Source organism: Strix uralensis, chromosome 1 (genome assembly GCF_047716275.1).
Source record: "Strix uralensis isolate ZFMK-TIS-50842 chromosome 1, bStrUra1, whole genome shotgun sequence".
In the NCBI taxonomy this organism is placed as follows: Eukaryota; Metazoa; Chordata; class Aves; order Strigiformes; family Strigidae; genus Strix; species Strix uralensis.
The window spans coordinates 173,973,773-173,999,596 of record NC_133972.1 but is presented as its reverse complement, the minus strand read 5'-3'; the positions used below and the strand labels follow the sequence as shown (position 1 = coordinate 173,999,596).

Genomic DNA, 25,824 nt, shown 5'->3' with positions numbered 1-25,824 from the left:
AAGTTCTCCCCTACCCCACATCCCCCCACAGCTCATCCAAACGGCCCTTAAACACACCCAGGGATGGGGACTCCACCCCCTCCCTGGGCAGCCTATTCCACTCTCTGACCACTCTTGCTGGGAAACATTTTTTCCTCATGCCCAGTCTGAACCTCCCCTGGTGCAGTTTAAAGCCGTTCCCTCTTGTTCTGTCACTAATTCCCTGGGAGAAGAGACCAGCACCAACCTCTCTACAACGTCCTTTCAGGGAGCTGTAGAGTGATGAGGTCTCCCCTCAGCCTTCTCCTCCTCACACTGAACAGTCCCAGCTCCTTCCATCGCTCCTCACAGGATTTATTCTCCAGGCCCTTCCCCAGCTCGTTGCCCTCCTCTGCACTCGCTCCAGCACCTCGAGATCTCTCTGGTATTGAGGTGCCCAAAACTGGACACAACACTCCAGGTGTGGCCTCACCAGTGCAGAGCACAGGGGGACTATCACCTCCCTACTTGTGCTGGTCACACTATTTCTAATACAAGCCAGGATGCCGTTGGCTTTCTTGGCCACCTGGGCACACTGCTGGCTCCTGTTCAGCTGCTTGTCAATTAGAACCCCCAGATCCTTTCCTTGCAGGTATACTCCCTTCGCTCATTGTACTGTGATTTAGCAGACTTGGCTGATAAAGGATTGTGAGCTCATGTCTTGTCAGAAGTAAATTTGTATGCTGGGAGAACTGGTAGTGCACTGGTCTGGTGTTAATGGTCTGCAGCTCATCTCATCAGGCTGTCTGCAGCAGCTCAGATGATGGTTTGTGTAATTACAATCCTTGTAAAAGCTTTTTCCCAGGTTCCTCTGAGAAGACTTGAGGACACAGAGTAGGAATGACCTTTTTCTTTAATTTTTGCTTCTGTTTGTAACCTTTACTTCATTGAAAATCTGGTCTTTATCATAACTAAACTTAAGGTTTGGCCCCTCATGGAAACAAATAGGTGTTGCAGGTATCTTGTACTCATCTTTGGAAAATGGTATAGCCACTTCTTGTGGTAAATTCCCTTGATGAAGATTTTTCCCTGGTGATAATCTTTATAAAAACAACACTTGAATTCCTGTGAGCCAGATTTGATGGGGAACATTTGCGGTCACTTTGGCTTGGGGGTTTGTGTTACTTCTTTGCAGAAATACCCTTTTTATGTGTAACGGTCAATTGGTGACATGAGGAGCTGTGGCCTGTCAGGCATCGTAGGTTACAGCTCTGTGTAAATCTTAAATTCTCCTGCAAGCTTTCATGTGTCATATTGATGCTTTTCCTGAAAAATTAGTAGCCTGAGTATTGGTGCTAGTGTTTTATTTCTCATTCATCGAATGTTGTACAGATGGCTAACTTCTGGTAGAAATAGTTACAATCATGTGAATTCATTATTTGACGTAATTGTTACATTTTCAGAATTCTTCAAAGTGTTTGTTATTGGTGTTTAGTTGCTTGAAACTGGGGGACCTGAGCTGTATTGGTGCAGCAGGTTGGGAGCCCCTCTGGCCTGTTCCTCGTCGTGATGGGTGGATCCTTTTGGATATGTATATTTTTATGGCTTGTTATTTAAAATTAAAATTAACTGAGTACCTGTGGTGTTGGTTCATGAAGATAATGTAGTTCTGGAGAGTAAACTGGTTGTAAATATAAATGTATTATGTATGGGGGGAGTTAACTATATGATAATACGTTTGGCTTCTGACATTCTGTGTCCTTGCTGACTAGCTGCTGCATCTTAGAACTTGAAACTTTCTCTAACTTTATCTTTTTTCTTAATGCTATCATAGGAGCTAAAAAAGTAAGTATTCTCTAGTTGTTGTGTGGTTTCTGCACTTTCTGGAAAATCAGGGGAATACAGGCGCTGATCTGATTACTAGACAGATTATTGCAGTTTTCTGATTTCCACGGGAAAGAAGTGTACCTTTACAGGTTTATTTATTAAATTCAGCTGTGCCTCACAGATTCAACAGTCCTTTGATTTGAGAGAACCTCCTGATGATTGGAGTCCTCAATAATGCCCCTCACCCTTGAAATGAGTGTTGTGGGGGCTGCAACTCCAGGGCTTGAAGCTGTTTGCTTAAGAACTTGAGCAAAATCGGCTATAATTTAAAAAAAAAAAGCAAACCCACAAAACCTCAAATTTTAGTTTTGTTTTTGTTAAATGGTTATGCTCTTTCTACATGAAATGTTAATGGCTGTAAAGCAAATTAAATATTTAAACGTGTGACAGTTTGAGCTGTATTGAGTCACGTCCAGGTTTCTTGTTACACCCACTAGAGATTCTTCCTGAAATAGTTTAAGTTGTAACCTCTGAGTATAACAACACCTGCACTGGGTTAACAAAGTATCTCAATAAAGGATTTCCTTGAAGTATGATTTTTCATTGGGATAACTCAAATAAACATGAATGTAGAGCCAAGCAGAGCGTATCAGGCAAATACAGAAATCTGATGTTCTCTTTAGGAGTCCTTATCGACCCGAGTAACCTAAAAATTCAAACGCATTGTCCTTCCTATGCAGTTTCAGTTGTGCATTTTGCTTTTCCTGTGGATTTTGTGCTGACAGCTTGCTACTCTAGATCCGGATGGCTGCTATTTTAGAATGTGTGCACTGCGAAGCAGAGCCTTTGTGCACAACACTTTGAATTTGCATCATTTAATCCCTTTTCAGTCTGACAAATGACTGAAATCCAGGTATTGCTCTAGCAGACGTTGCCTCTTCTTGATGTTACCCTCCAAGAATCTCCTTTAAATTGACATCTCCTGTTAAGATTATTTTTTGAGGATGCTGTTTGCTACTGAAGAATATAAAAGCATCTAAAATTATTTGTCCGACAGCTATGATCAGGAATATGAGGCTGCCTCAGATAATTTTTTTTAACAGCATGAATGTATCCTTGTACCTCAAAATAACTGGTGCAGGCTCTTTAGTGGCACCATCTTCTGTCCGCACGATGTACATGGTGTCATTTTTCACTGCTTGATGATAACGCTGTGGAAGCTGTGGTAGCAGAGCTTATCCCGACGAGCAAACCCGAGTTACTGCTTGCTCGTAGCATTGCTCCCACCTTGCAATGCCCGTGCTTCCACCTGGGGTGGTTTTGGTGTCGATGGTAACAAATAGATGAGTGTTTATTGGAAGCACTGTTTTTTTTCTAGCTGTCTTTATTAAGAAGCATTTTATTGCTCCGTAACTGGTGTAAAACGCACAAGAGCGTAAAATAAAATAACGACTTCAAAAGAAGTTTCAATTTAGGTATTTTTCAATGTTTTTAGCTGTATCGCAGTGTTTTCAGCAGCTGGTGGAGGAGCAGTTTCACAACTCCAGGGAGAAAAGAAAGATACACTTTTTCTTTTCCTTGTAATTTTTACAATTGAAATATAATATTACATTGCTTTAATATTTTAAGCTACATAAATTTAAATTGAAAGTTTAAAAAGAAACTGATCTGTCAAGGTCAAGCCCCAGACTTGAGGCTTGTAAAATCTTCCAGGAATGGTTGGAACTGCAAGCCATCGACTGTAGTCTGGAGAGTATTTCAGCTGCATGTGAATTTTATTTGGCAACCTGTCACAGATAAATTTGTAGCTATAAAACTTGCCGCTGTTGGTAGCTAAAGAGAGAGCTTACTTCATTTCAGACCTTTTTTTTTTACTCTAGGGATGTGAAAGTGCAGTGTTTGGCAGAGAGGTAGTTACCTACTCATTAGATTTTTGAGCAGTACAGTAAGTTCTGTACTTGGAAAGGTATTTCCTATACCACTTGTAATAATTTACACATACTTGGAGCTGCTTGATTTTTTTTTTTCTGTAGTAAAGTATGACTAGGGCAGGAAAACACAAAGCAGATGCAATATTTTTCATTTCAATACAAGATCTTTTTGGTAAGCTAAATTAATCGTGAGATTTCCAGCTAGTGGTCAGTTTTAATTTGCTTAATTTAGTTTTTTTAAACTGGGATTTTACACCAAAACTGACTCATATTTTTTTCAGCCAGCTCCCTCTGCTGGCTCTCTAGTAGCAAAACACAAAGATATGTAAGCAATGTCCTCTAAAGATACTCAAGAATTGGGGCATCTTTAGCCTGTCTTGCCAAAACAGTGGCTAGTTGAGAATACCTAGCAAGTAATTAAGGTCTAATCTACTAACTTGGAAGAATTTCTTACACATTACCAGGGATTTGAACAAAACCTCGTTGCTTTTTTCCTGCCAGTTGTCTTCAAAAGTGAAAACTGAAGTGCTTTTGGCCAGTGCCTTTATTTTAAATAGTGATGTGTAGAATGCTTGTCAGAACAGGAGAAGTGTATTAGGAAGAGGGTTATTTTGACTTCAGAAACTGGACGTGTTTTGGCAGTTTAATTTCTTTGAATTAAAATTTATAACAAAGGAAAAATGGAACTAAATGCTTAGGCTCTTTACCGTGAATAATAATGGCATGATAGCTTTTGAAACTCTTGTTTTACTTAAGAAACTACTAAAGTCTGATGCATGCCCTTGCTTTATTTAGTTTTGCTGCAACTACATTGTTGTGCTTATCTTTTAATGCTGCCACTCTTTGGAAGATGAGGACGAGGAAGCCTCCCTGCCCAGTAGAAAAAGTGTGGGTAGACAAGCACAAATATGATGAAGCAGAGAGACTGCATTACGAAAGAGAAGCGATGCTGGCTGCTGCGGCCCCGGAGGAGTGCCAGGAGGTAGAGGCTGTAAACGGAGTCTGCAACGATGACTCTGTTGAAAGTGAATTCAAGGGAGACCTGAAGAGAGCAAGGAATGGAAAGAAACAAAGGAAACGGAAGCGTTCTCCGAAACCCAAAAATGCGCCCTCCAAGTTGGACTCTGTTCTGAGTGGTTTGTTAGCTGACCGTGTGTGGTTTGACAAGCCTTTCTACGATCATGCCGAGAACGTGTACAGGAAAAAACTAGTGGATTGTCAGAACCAGGAGGCGCCTGAGACTGCACTAACTGCTGAGCAGTCTCCTTTAGTGGCCAGGTCGAAAGCTGTCCAAGATATCCCTAAGCCAAGGATGTTTTCGGCAGCCCTGCCGTGCTCCCATGGTAGTCTGTCTGCCTGTCACCATGTTGTTCAGGATGTCTGGGTCAACAAGCTTGACTTTGATAAGGCCGAGGAGGTTTTTGTTGAAAAATCTCAATTCTTTGTTCCTCCAAATGTCCTAACCATCCCGTCTGGGTGGTCAGATGCAGGCAACGTTGGGCTGAGGACGCCGGACGAGGGCTATGTTACAGCCCTGCCTACTCCTGCTACGCCAGGCTTAGCTCCAGACGTCGTTGCTGATTCTGCTGCTTCCCTCGTTACCAGTTTGCCCGACTCCCTACACCAGACGGTCAACGGTAAGCCGCAGATTTCAAGTTTGCAGGCTCTCATGTCAGAGGTGTGGTTAGAGAAACCTCTCTACGATGATGCTGAGAAGAGCTTCTATGAGAACATGTTTGATGGCCATCCGTCGGGCAAAGTCAGACAGCAGCAACACCCCTGCCCCGAAGCGTTGAAGAACCACCACGAGGACAGGAAGAGCCCCAATGTTGGAAAGCAAACGGGCCTCAAACCCGTGGAGATGGCCACCGACTCTCTGCTTCCCAGGGATGCTGAGCAGCCTCCACCTACCTGCTTTTTTCTGCATGAGGACAGTGAAACTGTGTGGCTTCATAAGCCGACATATGACAGTGCTGAATCACGATACTATGCAGCCGAGGCTCTGCAAATGTCAAGAAAAGGAGAGAGTACGGGGACGCAGGAATCTGCAGTAGTAAAACCCTCCCAACCAGCTGCTTGCGCTTCAAGCGTACCTGCACCAGAAACGAAGTAGGAGAAGTTTATTCTGGGGTAACACTCACACATGCAAAACTGCCGGGTCAGGATTGAGCTGAAAGAATTTGCATGTGTGGAAGACGGGCATCCTTTGTGTCTGCAGGACGTTAGGGAGGTGCTGCTCCTGAGCCAGGGAGCCTGTTTGTGGACAGGGTTAACTGGGGGAAAGTCCTTCAAGAAACCCCCTTCTCCTGATTGAATGCTGGTGGCTAAAGGTAGCGTTTGTGTGGTGCCAGAGGTTAAGCATTTAAAGTCAGGGCTGGGAGTTGAGCTAAGGTTTGACCCCTCTTTACATGGGGGAAGCCCAGGGCTGTGCTTCTTTCTGTATTCCTATTAAAAAGCTGTAAAAGTGAGAGGTTGGGAAGGAATAATCATGTGTTTTAAACAGGCCTGCAGAGGATGCAGTGTTTTGTCTGATTTGAGAAATTAAAGCGGTGCTTCTTTGCTGGCTATTCCTGTTAAAATGCCAGAAGGTCCTTTGGAGAAGCGGTTGTCCTCAGTTCTCCTGCAGAGCACATAGGCTGCTCATTGAGCTCTGTGCAAGCCATCACTACATTTGAGCTTGAAGAAGACTTAGGGATGACAGTGAAATACAATTTAGGGCATCGGTCTGGCGTGAGTATGTGCTGTGTTTGCTTCGTTGCGGGCGAAAGTTGCCTTTCTCATTTGTTAGACCATTTGGTCTGGAAGCTGCTGTTAATTTTGGGACAGGACTAGCTGGATTGCAGCTTGTTTTGATGTGCATGTATGTTGCTAGGCAGGAAGGAGTTCATTTCCAAATTGTAGATGACCTTCACAGTTATAACTTGCAGTTAACATAGAAACATAAATGCTGAACCCTGAAGTCTGCTGCTCTAACGCCCTGGGAGCTTGTCCGAAGGCCAGAGCGTAGATGTTATTTTGCAGTGCCAAGGTAGAGACTGATGTTCTTGGAAAAAAGGCTCTTGGAGCATCTGTCCTTATTTCTGTCACTTTTGATCCTTGAATTTGTTAGGATTTTATTGCAAAGGTCTTAAGATCTTTACATCAAGTGATACAGGGGGTTGCAGACATGCCTTTCACCCTGTCCTATTTGGGATAATTTTCTCTTTAGTTGAACAGAACTAGATATTTGGTCATGCTTTTCACCATTCCCCAGGAAAGTCCATGTGTCCTTGTAAAATATGTGGCAAAAGTTTGTCTAACTGGCATTTTCTGTTAATAACTGTCTTTGAGGTTTGAGTGCTGGGAATGGCTTCAGTGTAGAGGACCTCTGGTGTGCTGGCCTCCGGTCTCTTCTGAATGGGTAGATGAGAAGGGTGCTTGTTTTGCAAAAGGCTCATCTGCGTGGAAGAGTTTTACGGGAGAGCTGTGGGGTTTTGAGCTGATAAGGAAAGGGTTTGTGGGTTGTTATTAGTCGCTTTCTCCGCGTTGTGTGGTGGAACCTGGTAACGGTGTGGTTTCGTTGTGATGCTCTATCCCTGCTCCCACCACCTCCTCAAACTGATGTTGGCTTTGTAGCTATCCCCTGGCTTGAAGTAAGGGCACATCCTCTTCCTTTACTGTTATAAGGGCTCCATCATTTGCCTTCAAGTTAAAAAATGAAACAACCTTTGGAAGCTGCTGCACTAAAGAAAAATAACACCATTTCACAGCAGCGTTGGGATGTTTTCTGCTGTTCCTTCGTGTAGCGACAGGTCTGTCCCTTGCACGTGTGCATTGCTGGTGATTTTAATTTCTAAACAGTTGCAGCAGCTTCCAAAAGGGCCTGTCTGCAGTTACCTGTGGTAAATTGTGAGTGTGTGTGTGTCTGGATTCCTGGAGGCTGGTCGGTGTCAGGCGCTTTGCTGCGCCGGGGTGTTCCTTACAGGAGGATTCGGTGGCACGTCTACTGAAGCGTGGTATGACCAGGTAGAGACACGTACTAGCCTGAAACAGCTGTCAGTCGCTGCCAACGCGGTTGAGTTGTGTTCAGGGAAGACTGAAACGCATTTAAATTTGTCAGCTGCGGTGTCAGGAGTTGCCTGTCACATCCGGAGCGCTCCCTCGTAGCGTGGCACGTGCTGCGTATGGAGCTGCGTATTCTTCAGTCTTTGGTTTCCCCGTGACCTTTTAAGAATTAAAAGCATTACTCCCTTTTTGATTCTTGTACACAAGACACCTTAGCAGCAGATTCCCATGTGTTTAGCATGATCTAGAAAATCCTGCTCTGAAAGCTGTTTTGTGGAAGAAGGTACAGAGGAGCTGATTTATTCTGTCCCCACTTGATGTTCTGTCACTAAATGCGGGTCAGGCCGTGCAGACGGGTGGGTGATTAGGCTGCCCTGCTTTCTTAATAGGATCCTGTTTACTTAAAGCTTTCCACCCGAGGGGAAACCATCAAGCAGAGAGCTGCAGGCACAGCTCTACAGGGGAAGAAAACACTCTTCTGACAAGCTCATTGCAAGCTGCTCACCTTAAGTACTTGTAGGAACTCACTGGGTTTGTGTTTTTTTTTTCCTTTCCACAGAAAAATGGCAGTCGACTACTTTCTGCATGAGAAGATCTGGTTTGAGAAATACAAGTATGACGATGCTGAGAGAAGATACTATGAGCAGATGAACGGGCCTGTTAGCAGCTCCTCCCACCAGCAGGTAATGCTTGTTCTCAGACTGGTTTAGCAGAGTGCTGGAGCTTTGTAAGAGCTAGTTACAGAGCAGGCAGAAGGACACAATCCACCTGGACGTGCACTTTTGTCTTTTTTCAATTGTGAGAGTCTTTTCTGGAGCTCTCTAAGCCTACCCCCAGTTATGACTCCTTGTGTCTTTTAAAAGACCATCTCCTGTGGACTGTGAAGAATTTCTCCCTGACAACCAAGGTACTGGGAGATCAGACACCCTCGTAACATCAGATGAACCGGTTACAGGTTGCAGCAGTTACTCTTAATCTTTTCAGGCTGCTGTGACCTAATGGGGGCACAGTTTGGGCTCTAAGCCCCGAGAGCTGCGCTTCTGTTGACTGGACTGGGTGATATTCTATGCCCTGTCCCCATTTATCCAGGGAAAATGCTGGTTTGCTGCCATTTTGGGGCAGCTAAGCTTTCCTTGGTGAGGGATATCCTGGCTATTTATGAGGTGATGTTTGAAGAGAGGCACTGTGGCTCCAAAGAGACCAGAAATTAGGTTCCTCTCTTTGTACCCCTTGAAATACTCAGTGTGCTCCTGCAGAAGACTGCATCGCAGTACGGGTGAGTTGGGGGGAGGAGGTGGAGGGGAAGCATGGTGCTGCTGCAGCACACCTGAGCTGAAGTAGTTCAAGCTTAAATATTAGCCCAAAATGATGATTATTTAAAGGTATTGCAACCTCTTCCTGCCACGTAAAGAGCTGTTAACTGCTTATTCGTTTGGTTGGTTCTGTAGAAAGCTGCTTAGTTTTAAATGGCTGTCTTGCAAGTGTTTAAGGGGAAGCTTTTTGCTTAAGTAATAGCTTCTAGGCGCATGCTCTGTCTGTTCCTGCTGCCCGTGTTAGTAGAGCGGTGGCACAGCACCTAGGACATGTGTAAGAATTAGAAGCTGTAGATAAGCACTTGAAGTAGATGTTAAAGTGCAAACTTTGGCAGTGCTCTTACAACAGTTAGACTATTTCATGCCACCTAAGGAGCTTCCAGTGAAGAAGTTCTGCCTTTGAGAGGTGGTGTGAAGGCTCTGGGGGAGATTCTGCAGCAGTTTATCAGCTACTTCTCTGCTAAAGAAGAAAGATCCATGCTCCTTAAAACCTTCCTGCAACCTGGAAGTGGTATCCACCTGAAAGTGTCCAGGCTGTGGCTCTTCTGTGGTCTGTTTGACATGAGATTTTGGGCTTGTGGGCAGTTTCATGTCTCAGATTTTGCTTCTGGGGTTGCAGTCTGGGAGAGGCAAGGGGCGAATGGATCATGGAAACTGAATTCGTGCCCTAGGGAGGGGATCTTCAAATCCAGGCTAAGGCATGGCAGCAGGAGCATGGCGGGGGGGGGGGGGGTGGGGGGGTGGAGCAGGGGGAAAACCCCCTTGTGCTGCCATCCTCTGGATAGGAGACTTCAGTTAGGGCTGTCACTTCTTGCCTGAATACAGTGACAGGTGACGCTATGAAAAAAGCCTGCCTAACGATAGATTTCTGAGGAGTACTGAAGTGACTCCAACCCTCTGCCTGGCTGGCAGCTGGCCAAACTGTTCAGGTAATAATAGAGAATTTAAAAAGCTCTTGACTGGATGATCTTCTGGACATGTGTCCTGATGTGACCAGGGATTGCAGTCGGTGCTGCTTGATTTAGAACCAATCCTTCTTGCAGCTAAATTAGCAATACTTGCTGAATCATTGGAAGGAACCTTCCCCCACTCTTAACCCCCTTTTGTTGTGTTTTTTTTTTTAACTTCCCTGACCAGTTTCTGATGTTTCATATTTTTTTTTAAAAAAAAATCTTGGTTCTTTCTGCACTGTTTGCAGGAGAACGGAGCCAGCACGATCCTACGCGACATTGCCAGAGCCAGGGAGAATATCCAGAAATCGCTGGCCGGAGTGAGTACCCAAGCTCTCTCACCAGCTGGCTACCCGCAACCATTTTTAGCTGTGGTGCATCTCACAGAACTCCGCTGTGACCACTTCATAGATTGTGTGGCTTCTTAATTTTGAAGTTAGAGGAGGAGACTAAGGCGCGCAGCGCTGTGTACCACCAGCGTAGCTCCATCCGATGTAGAGCACCGTTACTACTAGAGTGCATGCTGCTTACCTGCTTGCTAGCCTGCAGTGCTTTTTAAAACTAACTGGATTCGGGTTAAAAGTCTCCAACTTGCGCATTTCTTTACTTTTTCTCCTGGTGGAATGCTAGAGTTTGTTCTCACAAGTCTTTATCTATCGCACAAGTCTTATCTAAGCAAGTTACTGTTAAAATAAACCTTGCTGGGTAGCAAAGCACTGAGCTGCCAGCAGGAGTATGTATGGCTCTCTTGGGGTACACAGCTGCCACCTTCTCTTTCCTGTTTTGCTTTCAGTTAGGGTATGTGCAAAAAAATGGTATCTTCCATCTGCTTGCATCTAGGGAATTCAGCTTGGCTCCTAGCTCTGAGTCTGGACCATCCTGTAGAAGTCCAATCACATCCTTTCTGGAGGTGTTTTTGTGCTGATACATGCAGACAGCACTGTTAAAACTCTTTTAATTTTTCATTAGGAAGTTGAGATCTTAAACTAGTAAGTGGACTGGTTTCACGAGTGAAGAAAATTCACAGAATACAGTCCATTTGTCTTCATTTCTTACCTCGGCAGTGGGACTACTACATACCTGCACATATCTTCCACCTGAGGGTATCCATCCTTCTGCTGTATTGATTTGGCCTCATAACTCCCTCTTTGGGGTATTTAACATCCTCAGTTTCTATCTAGATCAGCACAATAACAGAATCGAGGCTTTCTCAGGGGAAATATTTCATATTCCTCCTTAACACAAGCAGAAAGGAGCCGTTTATTTGGGGTGAATGCGAAAGAGTCAGGCTAATTACTTTCCCCCATGGTGGTCTCGCTGTGCTTGTTGAACTCGGCACTATAAAAGCAACTTCTGCAACCGCTCATGTGAGCGATCCAAGATCCTCAGTACTGCACTGGAAACTTGGAGGTGGATGCAGGAAGAGCAGGGCAAATTTGGTGAAAGGATTAAATTTGGTTAGATTCGATGGCCCTGAATACAGCATGGGAATCAATGGGAAGCTGGAACAGCTTAGTAATATTAAAAACAAACCAAAACATGTCGAGGAGGAGAATACTTTTCTAGTTTCTTATTTCAGCCAACAGCTTAGGGAGGATTTTCCAGAACTGGCTCATTTAAGTTCAGATCTGAAATAACATGTTTGAGCTTTCAGTAGAGACTATCAGCCCCAGTCGAAGACTTTTAGTTTGGACTTTAGTAAGGGAAATACATGGGGAAATGAGCCCCCATCCCAGACAGGGCTGGAGAACTTTTTGCACAGTGTTAAATGCCTTTGGAAAGATCTTTTCAAGCTGAACAAGGTTGCTGCTTCCTCCAAGACCTGCCTCCTTCAGGAGCAGAGGCTGGATGTGGTGAGCAGGGGCAGGAAACCCAAATACAAATCACCTGGCAGTGCTGCTGCTCTGCCCTCAGGGCATATTCTCGTTTTGCAGAGTGGTCTGTGGTTTGTCAAAGATGAAGAGTTTCTTGCCCTGGCCTGTGATTCCTGTTAGAGAGCTGCTTCATGTGAGAAGCACGTAAATTGGATTGTCCAGCTCCTGTCATGGGGAAGACTTGGGAGAACTGGAAAAGCACCAGACCAAAGCCAGAACAGAAATTTGAGAATATAAAGACCTTTACACCCCTGTGGCACTTGTTGGGGTCGGTGCTGAATATAGAAAAATATTCATCTGCTGGGGTTTTTTTGTTCCTGTGAAGAAAGCTTGGTGGGCTTGAGGATTTAAGGTCAGGACTGAGCCACTGGGCCTTAAAACTGGAATCTGGAGTGTTGCAAAAAGTGGACTTGAGACCCTCCAGTGAGGGTTTAAGGAAAAGCATTGTGTTACTGCACGACTGTATTAGGGGAAGTGTTGTGCCCCCTAATCTGCATCGTTGTCAGGGACACTCTGTAATTTATCTAACCTATAGTTGCCATTCTGCTCCCAAAATACACAATTGCTTGGATAAGCAGAGCACATGGCAACAGTGACCTCCTCCTCCTTTCTGTTTTGTAATCCTGTTTAACTGATCGTGCCTTAGCCCGGCTTACATGATACCCCGGAGAGCTCACCTTTTCCTTCTTTCCACATATTGCCCCATCTCTGCCCTGGAACCCGTAAGCTACGGTCGGATCTTCTGTGTTAATGTGTGAGTTGGAAAGATTGAGCTGTTGAGAAACAGGTCTGAAATATCAGCTTTTGTAGCTTGTGTTTCTGAAGGATCATCATTAATCTTGCACAGCTGTGGCCTAAAGCAGACTTTAGAACATGCTTAAACTTTGTTTTTGTGTTTCAGTCTGATCTACGGAGCAATAGTGAAGCATGTTTTTATAGTCAGGATTTAGTCTTCAACCTGAACGTGCAGAGTTATTGTCAGGAGTGTAAAGATGTAGCAAGTGAAGAGTTGGCTCTTATAAAATGGGAAGATGAAAGATTAGTGCTTTTTGCTGTGAAATTCAGCCAAGGCTGGTTTCAAATCTGCTTCATCTGGCTCTAGTGGTGTTCTGAAACGTGTGAATGAGCATCAGAAGGGCTGAGGCAATGGTTTGTACCTCCTGAAGGAGGGTACAAAGCTCTGATGCTGGAAACATTTGTTTGCACATACCTTTCATCCTGCTATGCATGGTCATCTCTGCTTTAAACAACCTCTCCAGTTGACATCTGCTCGATCCCTTGTGCTTTGCTAGATATAAAGTTGTTAACATGTGCAGTACTGCAGCTGGTGGCAGTGAGACCACAGGTGAGGAGAGATCTTACAGCTGGGGAGTGGAGGCATGGGAAGGCTCAACTTGCCTGAGATCATAAACAAGTCCAACAGAGCGGGTGACTGAACTCTCCCTTCCTACACCCTCCTGGGGGCTGTAACAAAAAGGATATCACTGGGTAGGTGGCTGGTGTGGGAGTCTGAAGCTCTGTTATTCCCCTCTCTGCTGGAGCTCCCTCTTGCAAAGCATTTGTGTGCTTCCTCCGTGTGGGTTTCGAATGAGAAAAGCTCCCAGAAAACCCCTGATCTTGCTAAAGTGTTTGGAGACCATGTTCAGAAACGCATCTGCGTGCAAGGAACGGTCACACCTTCTGCAGGAAACCAGCCAGGACCCATCCTGCTGGTCTTAGATGGGGAAAAGCCTCTTTTAGTTCTTCAACATCATTTCCCCACCGTTCAGTTTTGTGTATCTGACCATGACTAAACTTTCCATGTTTCCAGAGACTGACCTGAGGGGAAGGGTGTTGTATCTCTGCGTGCACAAAATAGGTTTATTTTTTTGGATGAGGCTGTGAGTGCTTTGAGCTCTGGACTGGAAAAACCTACACATCACATCTGTAACAGAGCTTGTCAAATCTGCATGCTGTTCTTCGTAACTGGTTAACTCAAATTAAGAGGAAAAAATTCCTCCAGATACTACTTGTAGTGAGGGAAGTGCCAGCTTTCCAGCTGCAGCCATTAGCTAGACCTGACATACCAAGGGAAGAGCTTTTAGCTGTGGTTATCCAGATTTCTTTCTGCTGATACGTAGAAATGTAACCTTTGCCAACTTTTTCTTCATTAGTCAGCGTTCTTGTCTCTGATATTTAAAGTATGTTTTAGAGCTAAACTTTAGAGAGGGCCAGATGTTCATAGTAGCCCTTTGAGGCTGAGGCTGGATTCTGTTTTCTACCCTTCGTAAGCAAGAATTCCCAGGGTTTTAATTTGCTTGGATGATTAAATTTATATGCAGTCCTTGGTGTGGTTCCAGGCTTGCTGAGCACTTCTACGCAAAATATTTGGAATTTGTTGCAGCGCTGGTCAGTGTATCTCTAATGTGGGTTCAACACAACAACTATGGCTTAAACTTTGAAAAAACAAAAGTTTTTAAGAGCTCCATCCGTGACGCAATGCACAGGAAGAGACTGCAGTGATGCTCTGGAACTCCCCACCTTTGAGATTTTGAATTATTTTCCTTGATAAAATTCACAAGCGCTTGTGTTGAGCTTCCTCTTGGCATAGTTGAGTCAGAAGAGGAAATAGTGTTTGGTTGTGCAGAGGGAAAAACACAGTGTGGGTAGTGTGTAGCTTAGGTTGGCGATCACATCTTTAAAAGCTTGAAAAATCCTCACCTCAGGGGAAAGCCCACAGTCTCAGAAAGGCAGCTTTTCCACGATTTCTGAAAGTGTGGCTTGACCACCTCCCAGAATTGAGCACTTCATTCAGCATTGTGCCTCTAAACCGTGTTTTACACAGGTTCCACGTTCCCAAAGGATGGCTGCCCTGGTTTGTGAAGACTTTTAATCTCTTGTTTGCTTGAGCTTGGGGCAGGCAGCCCTCTCTTCTTGCCAGCTCAGGCTCACCCTGCCCTGGGGTTGCCCAGGATGAACAAGTAATGGCTGAATTCCACAGGGTGTTGATTTAAATCACAGACTGGGTTGGAAAGGACCTTAAAGATCTAGTCCAACCCCCCTGCCCTGGGCAGGGACACCTTCCACTAGCCCGGGTTGCCCAAAGCCCCGTCCAACCTGGCCTTGAACCCTTCCAGGGAGGGGGCAGCCACAGCTTCTCTGGGCAACCTGTGCCAGGGCCTCACCCCCCTCACAGGGAAGAATTTCTTCCTTAGATCTCATCTAAATCTACCCTTTTTTAGATTAAAACTGTTACCCCTTGTGCTGTCACTACAGGCTCTGGTAAAAAGTCTCTCTGTCTTTCTTATACACCTGTTTGAAATATTGAAAGGCGGCTCTAAGGTCTCCCCGGAGCCTTCTCTTCTCCAGCTGAACCCCCCCAACTCTCTCAGCCTGTTCTCACAGGGGAGGTGCTCCAGCCCCCCAGATATCTTCGTGGCCGTGTGCTGTGCCATGTCTGGGAGCACTGAGAGCCCCCCACCATGTTGTAAATCTCCCTTTTAAACAGGCATGAAAAATACAGCACAGAGGAACAAGCGACTCCAGGTTTAGGATTAGCTTAGCATATGTAATATGCTGAATCTGTTCATCCATTGAACTATTCACACGAGTTTTGTGGGTGTTTAACCTGTAGGTGTATCCAGGTTGGTAATTAATCTTGCCATTTCTGCAGAGACCTCATTAGCTGCTTGTAGCTGAGAAATCCTGGGGGTGAGACGACTCCCCATGGAGCCACCCAGATATTTGTGCTGCAGCTCCTGTGCTACCTGTGTTGCTGCACACCGATGGGCAGGCGCCTCTCTGGGCTTAATTATCTGTATTTACAACCTTAATGTCGTCTCACGTGCAGGATTAATGTGAACTGTTAAAAGGGAAGGAATTTGTGCATTGTAGAGCTCTGCCTCGCTCTGCGCGATTCCCTGGTTGCTACACGAAGCTTTGGAAACACCAAGAGTGTATTTTATACTACTCAAAAGGTCTGCTGAAATAACAAAATGTCATTTTTCCATGCTCTTCCTCGTTGAGAACAGCTTCAGGCAGAGCAGAGTGTTTCAAAGTGCTCTCACCTTGCTCTTGCAAGCCATCACTACGGCCTTTTTGGGGAAAATGGCTGCGATTTTCTCAAACTCTTTCCCCTAAATTGACACAACCACTCAAGGCTGCAGGTTTGTCTGTTGAAATAACAAAATGTCATTTTTTCCGTGTTCTTCCTCGCTGAGAACAGCTTCAGGCAGGACAGAGTGTTTCAAAGTGCTTTCACCTCGCTCTTGCAAGCCATCGCTACAGCCTTTTTGGGGAAAATGGCCATGATTTTCTCAAACTCTTTCCCCTAAATTGACACAACCACTCAAGGCGGGCAGGTTTGTCTTGAGCTGGAGGCCTCCTGCCAAGCTGCAGATGTTTTTCCTGTGAGAGGAGCAGTACTGAGCTATTCCATGTGAGACTTCACGGTGGCAGCTGACAAGTGTAAAGGTAGATGGTGCTACCTCAGTTTAGGTTTTTCATTTTTTGCAGGGGTTATTATTAACAGGGAAGAGAAATGTGGAGGCACAGCTGGGTTCTGTGACATGCTTCCACTAAAGCTGAAAGCCAGGATTTAACTTAAACAGGCGTAGCCATCTTACAGCGTCTCGAACATCCACGGTCGTGCACAGGTTAGCCAGTTGCCAGGGCAAACGCGGAGCCTGCTGAAATGTTTCAGCATTCGGCTTGAAAACATGACTGGGGCTTGAAACTGCCAAATAGCTGCAGTGTTTGCTGCTTAGTTGAATCAGCAGGCTGCTTTTGGGGAAAAAAAAAAAAAACAAACCTGGCTGTGTATCTCTTTGCAGGTGACACAGTTCCTGTGTTTGATCATGAGTCAAAACAAGATGTGCTTTTTCACGGGGTGGGGATGGATGTGACTATTGCCAGAATTCACTTCCACAGAATCATCTCGGCTGGAAAAGCCCTTGAAGCTCCTCCAGTCCAACCATGAACCTCACCCTGACCGTTCCCAACTCCACCAGATCCCTCAGCACTGGCTCAACCCGACTCTTCAACCCCTCCAGGGATGGGGACTCCCCCCCTGCCCTGGGCAGCCCATTCCAACGCCCAACAACCCCTTCTGCAAAGAAATCCTTCCTAAGAGCCAGTCTGACCCTGCCCTGGCGCAGCTTGAGGCCATTCCCTCTTGGCCTGCCGCTGGTTCCTTGGCTCAAGAGACTCATCCCCCCTCTCTGCACCCTCCTTTCAGGCAGTTGCAGAGGGCCAGGAGGTCTCCCCTCAGCCTCCTCTTCTCCACACTAAACCCCCCCACTTCCCTCAGCCGCTCCCCATCACACCTGTGCTCCAGACCCTGCACCAGCTCCGTTGCCCTTCTCTGGACACGCTCGAGTCATTCAAGGGCCTTTTTGGAGTGAGGGGCCCAAAACTGAACCCACTCATCGAGGGGCGGCCTCACCAGTGCTGAGCACAGGGGTCAGATCCCTTCCCTGTCCCTGCTGGCCATGCTAGTGCTGATACAAGCCAGGATGCCATTGGCCTCATTGGCCACCTGGGCACACTGCTGGCTCATTATCAATCCCCCCCAGGTCCCTCTCTGACTGGCAGCTCTCCAGCCACTCCTCCCCAAGCCTGTAGCACTGCTGGGGGTTGTGGCCCAAGGGCAGCACCCGGCATTTGGGCTTTTTGAAACTCCTACACTTTGCACTGAATTAACTTAAACCGTGGCCCTCATGGTGTAACCAGAACAGGAAGAGGTCAGGCAACGAGTTCATCTGAGCTTTAATTTTTATCCTTGGTGCATAAGGCTAAGGGCTGGCCTGCTGTGGGGAGCCCACTGTGGCTACCAGCCTCTGCTCTCAGTGGTAATTGTGGACTAGTTAAGAGTTTTGGTAACCTTGCGTGTGTTTCTGCATCTGTCAGGTGTTAGATTTTTCTTTATCTAGTGACAGCAGAGCTTAGCGGACACCGCGGTGTGTGCCACCGTAACGCGTGCGTCTGCTGCACCTCTGGTTTTACAGATGGGGAGACTGTGCTCTAGACATCTCAGTCTAATTCTGCTGTGACCTTTCTGCAGGCACTGAGATGTTTAACAAGAAGATGGCAGAGTTCACGGATAAATGTTTCTGTGCAGGCTTTGTTCCGTGTGTAGTTGGTGTGAGGCTGTATCTTGTTGCTTGATGATTTATCTTGCATGTGGATCTGCTTCTTGCACTTGAACTGCCTCTTCCAGCATGAGTGAAACCTTTTTCTATCTTCCGTGTTGAACCAAACATCCCCCAAACCTTTTGCCCTTTGCAGCAGAAGACAGTTCCTCGTAGTAAAGAAGCTCCTCCTGCCCGTCACAAGAGGCAGTCGGGCCGCTCAACTGTAAGTCACCTGCGCATGGATGGAGCTGGCTGTGTGATCTGAGAGGATGTTGTAGGGCCAGGAGAGCCCTGCCTGGGGGAGATGGGCCAAATTCTCCTTCCTTACGAGGAGAAGTGTTGGTCCTTTGGTCCTTATAGCTCACCTTATATAATAGGAACTTCTAGCAGGGCATTTAGGCTTCCCCACTTGATCTGCTCTCGTGTTCCTGGGCCTGCATCTACCTCCGAGGCTGTGCCAGAGATTGAGTTCATGATGCTTTTGACCTCTGGCCCCTGCCCCTTCTTGGGTGGGTGGAGATGGGTCTCTTTGACCTTCCTGCTCGGAGCAGCTTGTGCTTCCATGTGTCTCCCCGAGACCTGCTTTCCGTATGCCCCGTGTTCCTCTTTCTTCATCTTAACCCCCGTATTCCCCCTTCTTCATCTTCAGTGACTGCTGAGATCTCAGAAGCACGTCAACTGCAATTGAGAACCACATTATAATTGTATGCAGGGTGACCTTGAAAGAGTATAAATTATTTCCTCTATTGTTGTATTCAGTTATAAATGACAAAGCGTGAAGGCCTGTTATTTTCTTTCCCTTTGATTTGAATTTATAGATAAGGGCCTCCTTAAAAAAAAAAAAAGCTCCTTTTTGTTGTTGAAACAAAGACTTTTGAAGCTGCATCGGTATAATTGCTCCCTCAGGATGTGTTAAAGTAGATTTAAGTTGTTTTGAGAGGAATTAAAGGCTGGACTGGGGAAGGTGGGAGTACAGAACCACTGGGATCTTTTTCCAGCTTCCACAGTGACTCGCTGGGTGATGTTAGGCAGGTCACTTCTGTGCTCACATTCTGTAAGATGAGACCAGCTGCCCCATTTCAGGGGCTCAGTGTGAAACTTTCTAAATTCTGTGTGTGTTTAGTGACAGTCTGTGATCTGAGACTGTAAAGGATGACTTCATCCTTTGCTCCTCAGTGCCAGCTGAAATTTCTTGAGATAGGTTTCATGCTTCACTCTATAGAGCTAGTGTATTCTTTTTAGAAAGCCTTTAAAGAAAATGCCTTTTTTTCTTAGATTAGCTCTCATATTTTCTTCTTCCCTGAAGGCATGACTCTGCTTTGTTTCACTGAACCACTGGCCTTGGGAGTAAGCAAACAGATTTGTTTCATCTTGGTTTTCCTTGTTGCAGAGCACAAGCACAACCTCTCCTGGGCCTGCTGGTGACCAAAATGAACTCCTTTCCAGAATTTCTCACCTGGAGGTAGAAAATCAAAACCTTCGCAGTGGTAAGTAGGAGAATCTTCTGGCATGAAAGCAAAACTGGATGATGGGGTCCCGCTCCTGCGGGCTGTATCCCTTACTGAGTTTGTTGTCAGGTGAGCACGTGCCAGTATCTTGAGCAGAGCTTTGCAGGCTTCCCTCTGACTGGGGCAACTGGTGGCTCTTAAAGCCCACTTTGAGCAGAAACAAATTTATCCTGACTTACAAACTGATGCAGAACCTACAAGATAAGGTTTGTTGTTTGTTTTTTCCCCCCCCCTCTCTTCTCACAGTTGTTGCAGACCTTCAGATGGCCATCTTCAAGTTGGAAAGTCGTCTGAACGCTCTGGAAAAATCATCTACCTCCCACCAGCCCTCACAGGTTCCTCCAACCCAGGTGAGCCTTGGCAGAGTGTTGTTCTTAACTGCTTCACGCTCACAACGTCACTCCCAAGGTCTTGTTTGAAGATGGTGAGATGCTCATAGTTAGGATGAGTTTGGTGCAGGTTTTCCAGCAGTTTTGGTAGCTGCCTTGCCCAAAATATCTTGCCCAAATATTGTAGAGATATCTTGTCCAAATATTGTAGAGAGGAGTGGTCTGCCCTAGGACCTGAAGAAGCTACGTTAGAGATTTCAGCCAGGGAGAGCTGATGCAAATCTGTGAAGTTTGGAATTAATATATACTTGATTAGCATTTAGCCCACGGCACTGTGAATTTCTTAGCGGGCACCAGGTAAAATACCACTTTCTTACAATAGATAAACAGAATTGGAGATGCTTTTTTAACAAATGTCCTCTGTAAGAATATATTTAATTGAATTTAAGGCAAAGCTCTGTGGGAGCTGAATGCGTGGCACCGGTTTGATCGATTCTTGTAGGTTGGAAGACGTGCTGCCAGTGGGGCTGGGGGTCTCAGCAGTAAAGCCTACAGAAGGTGTAGACCCCCCCTCACGCGAGGGGAAGACGCTTGGTTGCATTCCCAACTGCTGTCCCACTCGGACTTTTATGATCTAGATATCCTGAGCCCTTAGCAGAGGGATCAGCTCTTGGCTACATGGTGGTTTTCACTCTAGGAATAGATTTATGGCCGTGCTGGGCCGTTTCAAAGGTCCTTCTTGTCGAATGTCCTACTTTCATGGCTGATTCTTCACACAAATCACATGGTGTGGGCCACGTTCGCTCGTTTGAGCGATGTAGACTTCTGTGCCTGAGCTTGTGCTGCTCCGATTCAACTTTGGGTTAATCTTCTCCCCTTTTTCCTTGATGCCAACTTGAACGCGCCTCACCCCGATGAAGAAAGTGGAACCGTTCAGTGTTCCCTCCAAAAAAGTGGAGCTCCCATCTGCTTCACCGACAAAGAAAGTGGAGCCAGCTGCTGCAGAGGAAGACGATGATGATGACATTGACCTTTTTGGTAGTGACGATGAAGAGGAAGACCAAGAGGCTGCCAAAGTCCGGGAGGAGAGACTGCGTCAGTACGCGGAGAAAAAAGCCAAGAAACCGGGTCTTATTGCCAAGTCTTCTATCCTTCTGGATGTGAAGCCAGTGAGTAGCTGAAGCGGGGGGGCTCCTGGGTGAGGTTGTAAAAAATTTTGCACTTTTAGGGGGGGCACTGGTGAAGGTGGGACCTGCAGATTTCCAGACTGAGGGGCAGAGCGAGGTGGGATATTGCAGCTGGGATCTGCCACTTTGCTCCGTGGCAAGTGCAGGCTGTTACCTGAGGTTCCCCTGACCCGGACTAACCCTTTTCTTTCAAGAAAAATCAGATACTAAATGCCATAAAGATGGGAATAAACCTTTCTTTGTCCAGTTGTCATGGTAGAATAAAAGCTCTGGGCTGGCTACTGCTCTGAGAGATGCACTTGGTTAAAAGCCACTTAAAAGTGAGCACTTTGAAGCGGTTGTGTTGCTGCAGGAGGAATCCCCCTTGCACCTGCAGTGCCTGTAGGGAGGAGCACAACGACGTGCTCTGCAGCGTTGCTGCAGAGTCAGATTTAGCTCGGCTACCCTGTCAGCTAATTCTGGTGAAAATAGCCAAGAAAGGGCAGCTTGGATCAGCTGAAATGTCCGGAGAGAGGAGGAGGGTTTAATTTTAAGTCACAGAACCATCTCAGTTGGAAAAGACCTTGAAGATCATCCAGTCCAACCATGAACCTCAAACTGACTGGTCTCAGCTCCACCAGATCCCTCAGGGATGGGGGATCAACCCCTCCAGGGATGGGGACTCCCCCCCTGCCCTGGGCAGCCCATTCCAACGCCCAACAACCCCTTCTGCAAAGAAATCCTTCCTAAGAGCCAGTCTGACCCTGCCCTGGCGCAGCTTGAGGCCATTCCCTCTTGGCCTGCCGCTGGTTCCTTGGCTCAAGAGACTCATCCCCCCTCTCTGCACCCTCCTTTCAGGCAGTTGCAGAGGGCCAGGAGGTCTCCCCTCAGCCTCCTCTTCTCCACACTAAACCCCCCCAGTTCCATCAGCCGCTCCCCATCACACCTGTGCTCCAGACCCTGCACCAGCTCCGTTGCCCTTCTCTGGACACGCTCGAGTCATTCAAGGGCCTTTTTGGAGTGAGGGGCCCAAAACTGAACCCACTCATCGAGGGGTGGCCTCACCAGTGCTGAGCACAGGGGTCAGATCCCTTCCTTGTCCCTGCTGGCCACGCTAGTGCTGATACAAGCCAGGATGCCATTGGCCTCATTGGCCACCTGGGCACACCGCTGGCTCATTATCAATCCCCCCCAGGTCCCTCTGTGACTGGCAGCTCTCCAGCCACTCCTCCCCAAGCCTGTAGCACTGCTGGGGGTTGTTGTGGCCCAAGTGCAGAACCCAACACTTGGCCTTAGTGAAACTCCTGCTGAAAGTCTCTGGACACCCCCTGGGCTAACGCTGATCTCTAGTTAAACACTAACGTTCCCACTTCCCACCTTTGCAGTGGGACGATGAGACTGACATGGCGAAGATGGAGGAGTGCGTCCGGTCCATCCACATGGACGGGTTGGTGTGGGGAGCCTCCAAACTGGTCCCAGTAGGTTACGGCATTAAAAAACTCCAAATCCAGTGCGTAGTGGAGGACGAGAAAGTCGGAACAGACATCCTGGAGGAGGAGATCACCAAGTTTGAAGACTACGTAAGTCTGTCCACGAGACGCGTAATGCTGGGTGATCCCTGACCCACAGGGTTGGTTTTAACTGAGGTTCTGCCACAAATTTTGGCAAATTTAGATTTTGTTTTTTTTAAAAGACGAACAGATTGGAATTGATGGTGTCTGCCTGCTGAGACACTTGTATATTTAAATATATTTTTTAAGGCTGGCTGATGCAGCTGTCTTGCAGGTATTTTTCTGGAGCCATTTTGCAGGCTCTTGCTGCTCCTCCAGCCCCCACCAACTGTTATTTTGGGGAACCCCCACTTTTATAGACTTTTACAGGGTGGACACACAAATATTTAACCTCGGTGGCTGGGATGTCTCCATCCCCATCCTCCCTCCTTCTGTAGAAACAGCAACAGGAGCATCAGGAACTTTAATCTTAACGTTGCTAGAAAGTCTTAATACATTTTGTAGGCTGGACTAAAGATTTGTGCGGGAACTAGCACAATGGAATGTCCTGTTGTGACTTGATGTTGCAAAAAGTATTAAATAACCATCCTTGAGGTTCTCCTGGCACAGCTGGGGAGCTGGTTGGAGAGACCTGGGCCACGTTTGGTCCGTTAGAGCACCACTAGTGCGTGCTGTGAAAAAATCCCTGATGCGAGCGTGGTTTTAAACATCTGCAAACCCCTCGGTGACCTCTGGTTGCTGCTTTTGTTCCGTTTCAGGTGCAGAGTGTTGACATCGCTGCGTTCAACAAGATCTAGAAGCAAAACTTGTATCCCTGCTGAATCTGTAACTAATAAAGATCAAGATTGGGAGTGCAGATTGGAGGCTTTTTTGTTTTTCCTCTGCCCAGTGCAACTTCTCCAAAGCAAATTGCTGTGAGACTTTGGGGTATTTCTCTTCCTTCTTCCCTTCAGAAAAGGAAAGGCCTTGAGGTGGGTGTTTTGCTGATTAAGGATACCAGTTAAACTTGGACACCAGAGTGAGAAGAGTAGGTGTATTTTTCTAGTGATAACTAAATGGGGGTTCTAATTGACAAGCAGCTGAACAGGAGCCAGCAGTGTGCCCAGGTGGCCAAGAAAGCCAACAGCATCCTGGCTTGTGATAGAAATAGTGTGACCAGCACAAGTAGGGAGGTGATCGTCCCCCTGTGCTCTGCACTGGTGAGGCCACACCTGGAGTGTTGTGTCCAGTTTTGGGCAGCTCAATACCAGAGAGATCTCGAGGTGCTGGAGCGAGTGCAGAGGAGGGCAACGAGCTGGGGAAGGGCCTGGAGAATAAATCCTGTGAGGAGCGATGGAAGGAGCTGGGACTGTTCAGTGTGAGGAGGAGAAGGCTGAGGGGAGACCTCATCACTCTACAGCTCCCTGAAAGGACGTTGTAGAGAGGTTGGTGCTGGTCTCTTCTCCCAGGGAATTAGTGACAGAACAAGAGGGAACGGCTTTAAACTGCAACAGGGGAGGTTCAGACTGGGCATGAGGAACAAATGTTTCCCAGCAAGAGTGGTCAGAGAGTGGAATAGGCTGCCCAGGGAGGGGGTGGAGTCCCCATCCCTGGGTGTGTTTAAGGGCCGTTTGGATGAGCTGTGGGGGGATGTGGGGTAGGGGAGAACTTTGTAGAGTCAGGCTGAGGGTTGGACTCGATGATCCCGAGGGGCTTTTCCAACCTGAAGGATTCTGTGAAATTATGTAACAGAGTAGTACAGAAAACATGCAGTAAGAGAAGACAGAATAATGCACTTAAATCAAACAAATAGGAAAGTACAGGGTAATGCATCAAATCATTACTACATGAGAGGGAGAACAGTGATTAAGAAAGATCCATCACCACTTGCACCTGTTACCATCATCCAGACCCGCAGGTGCTGGGGAGCCCTGGTTAGTAACAAGCGGCAGGCCAAGAGGGAATGGCCTCAAGCTGCGGCAGGGCAGGGTCAGACTGGCTCTTAGGAAGTATTTCTTTGCAGAAGGGGTTGTTGGGCGTTGGAATGGGCTGCCCAGGGCAGGGGGGGAGTCCCCATCCCTGGAGGGGTTGAAGAGTCGGGTTGAGCCAGCGCTGAGGGATCTGGTGGAGTTGGGAACGGTCAGGGTGAGGTTCATGGTTGGACTGGAGGAGCTTCAAGGGCTTTTCCAACCCAGATGATTCCGATTCATTCTCTCAGCATTTCATCCTCACCACTGATTATATTCTAAGCTGCATCTTTCATTAATGAGCACACACATTTCATTAATGACTACGTGCTAAGTCAGCAGCTTTGCCTCGGGGCCTGTTGTTCAGGCTTCAATACTTCAACACTTGAGCACTTTTTATATCAGAATAGGTGGTTTGTTACAACGTAGCACAGTACCCACTAGCACAGTGGTTATCGGTTATAAAATACAGCTCTGGCTTGGGCCTCTTGTCCGAGCCTCAGCTCTTCAGCAGCGGTGACCAACATTTTGGGGTCGGAAGGCCTGTGAGTGACGTCCAGTCCCAGGAGCCTCCGCTGAGGGGGTTCACGCTCCCCTTTCCCCCACTGGAGACCCCACTTGATCTCAAAAAAACCCCTGAAATCAGGATGGAGCATGAGGAACCATCCAGGAATTGCTGCTTTGGGGCTGAATTTCCTCTCATTTTTCCCCTCGTTGCTCTTGTTACCACTCCGGCTGCTTGTTTGGTTTGCTGGCACCTGGTGGGAAGGGGAGGTGACACTTCTGACTGTGGGGACACACAGTGACACATGTGCTCTGGCACTGTGACACAGTCCAAGGTCGCACAGTGAAGTAGCGGGGGGGGGGGGGGGGGGGGGGGGGGGGCTGTGGGGTTGTGCTGAGGGATGGTGACTCTGGTGTCTGTGTGACACGTGCGTCCCCAGGGAGCTGCCCTGTGCCTGGGCTGTCCCCTGGGCTCAGGGCACACCCTTGTGCATGTTGTCCCTTGTCCCCATGTTGGTGTGGCCGGTGTGTTGTCATACTTGGTGTGTGGCACCTGTCCCCTGCGCCTGGGGACTCTGTGTGCGTGTTGTGCTGGGTCTGGTGTCCCCTGTGCTGTCACCTCCAGGGCCCTGTGTATCCTGTGCTGTCACCCCCAGGGCCCTGTGTGTCCCCCATGTCCCCTGTGCTGCCACCCCAGGGCCCTGTGTGTCCCCTGTGCTGCCACCCCCAGTGTCCTGTGTGCCCTGTGTCCCATGTGCCGCTGTCCCATGTGTCCCATGTCCCCTGTGCTGCCACACCCAGTGCCCCTTGTATCGCCCTTGCCTGGCACACTCTATCCTGGGGACATGCCTGG

At 47.2% G+C, this 25,824-nt stretch overlaps 1 protein-coding gene across 6 annotated transcripts in view; it reads left to right on the top strand.

Annotated features, from left to right (window-relative positions):
* Positions 1-23,377, top strand: part of EEF1D (eukaryotic translation elongation factor 1 delta) — a 28,290-nt gene extending 4,913 nt beyond the window's left edge. For 2 of the 6 annotated variants that reach the window (XM_074889253.1, XM_074889262.1), the window contains 6 exons: positions 8,320-8,443; positions 19,398-19,494; positions 19,762-19,865; positions 20,765-21,013; positions 22,396-22,590; positions 23,280-23,377. In XM_074889253.1, coding sequence (XP_074745354.1) covers positions 8,324-8,443; positions 19,398-19,494; positions 19,762-19,865; positions 20,765-21,013; positions 22,396-22,590; positions 23,280-23,318 — 804 coding nt within the window. In that variant the 5' untranslated portion in view covers positions 8,320-8,323 and the 3' untranslated portion in view covers positions 23,319-23,377. Of the gene's footprint in view, positions 1-4,566; positions 5,826-8,319; positions 8,444-10,271; positions 10,344-18,161; positions 18,231-19,397; positions 19,495-19,761; positions 19,866-20,764; positions 21,014-22,395; positions 22,591-23,279 lie in introns of those variants that run through there. The other 4 variants (XM_074889225.1, XM_074889216.1, XM_074889234.1 and 1 more) reach the window with 4 other exon arrangements.
* The last annotated feature ends 2,447 nt before the right edge of the window (positions 23,378-25,824 follow it).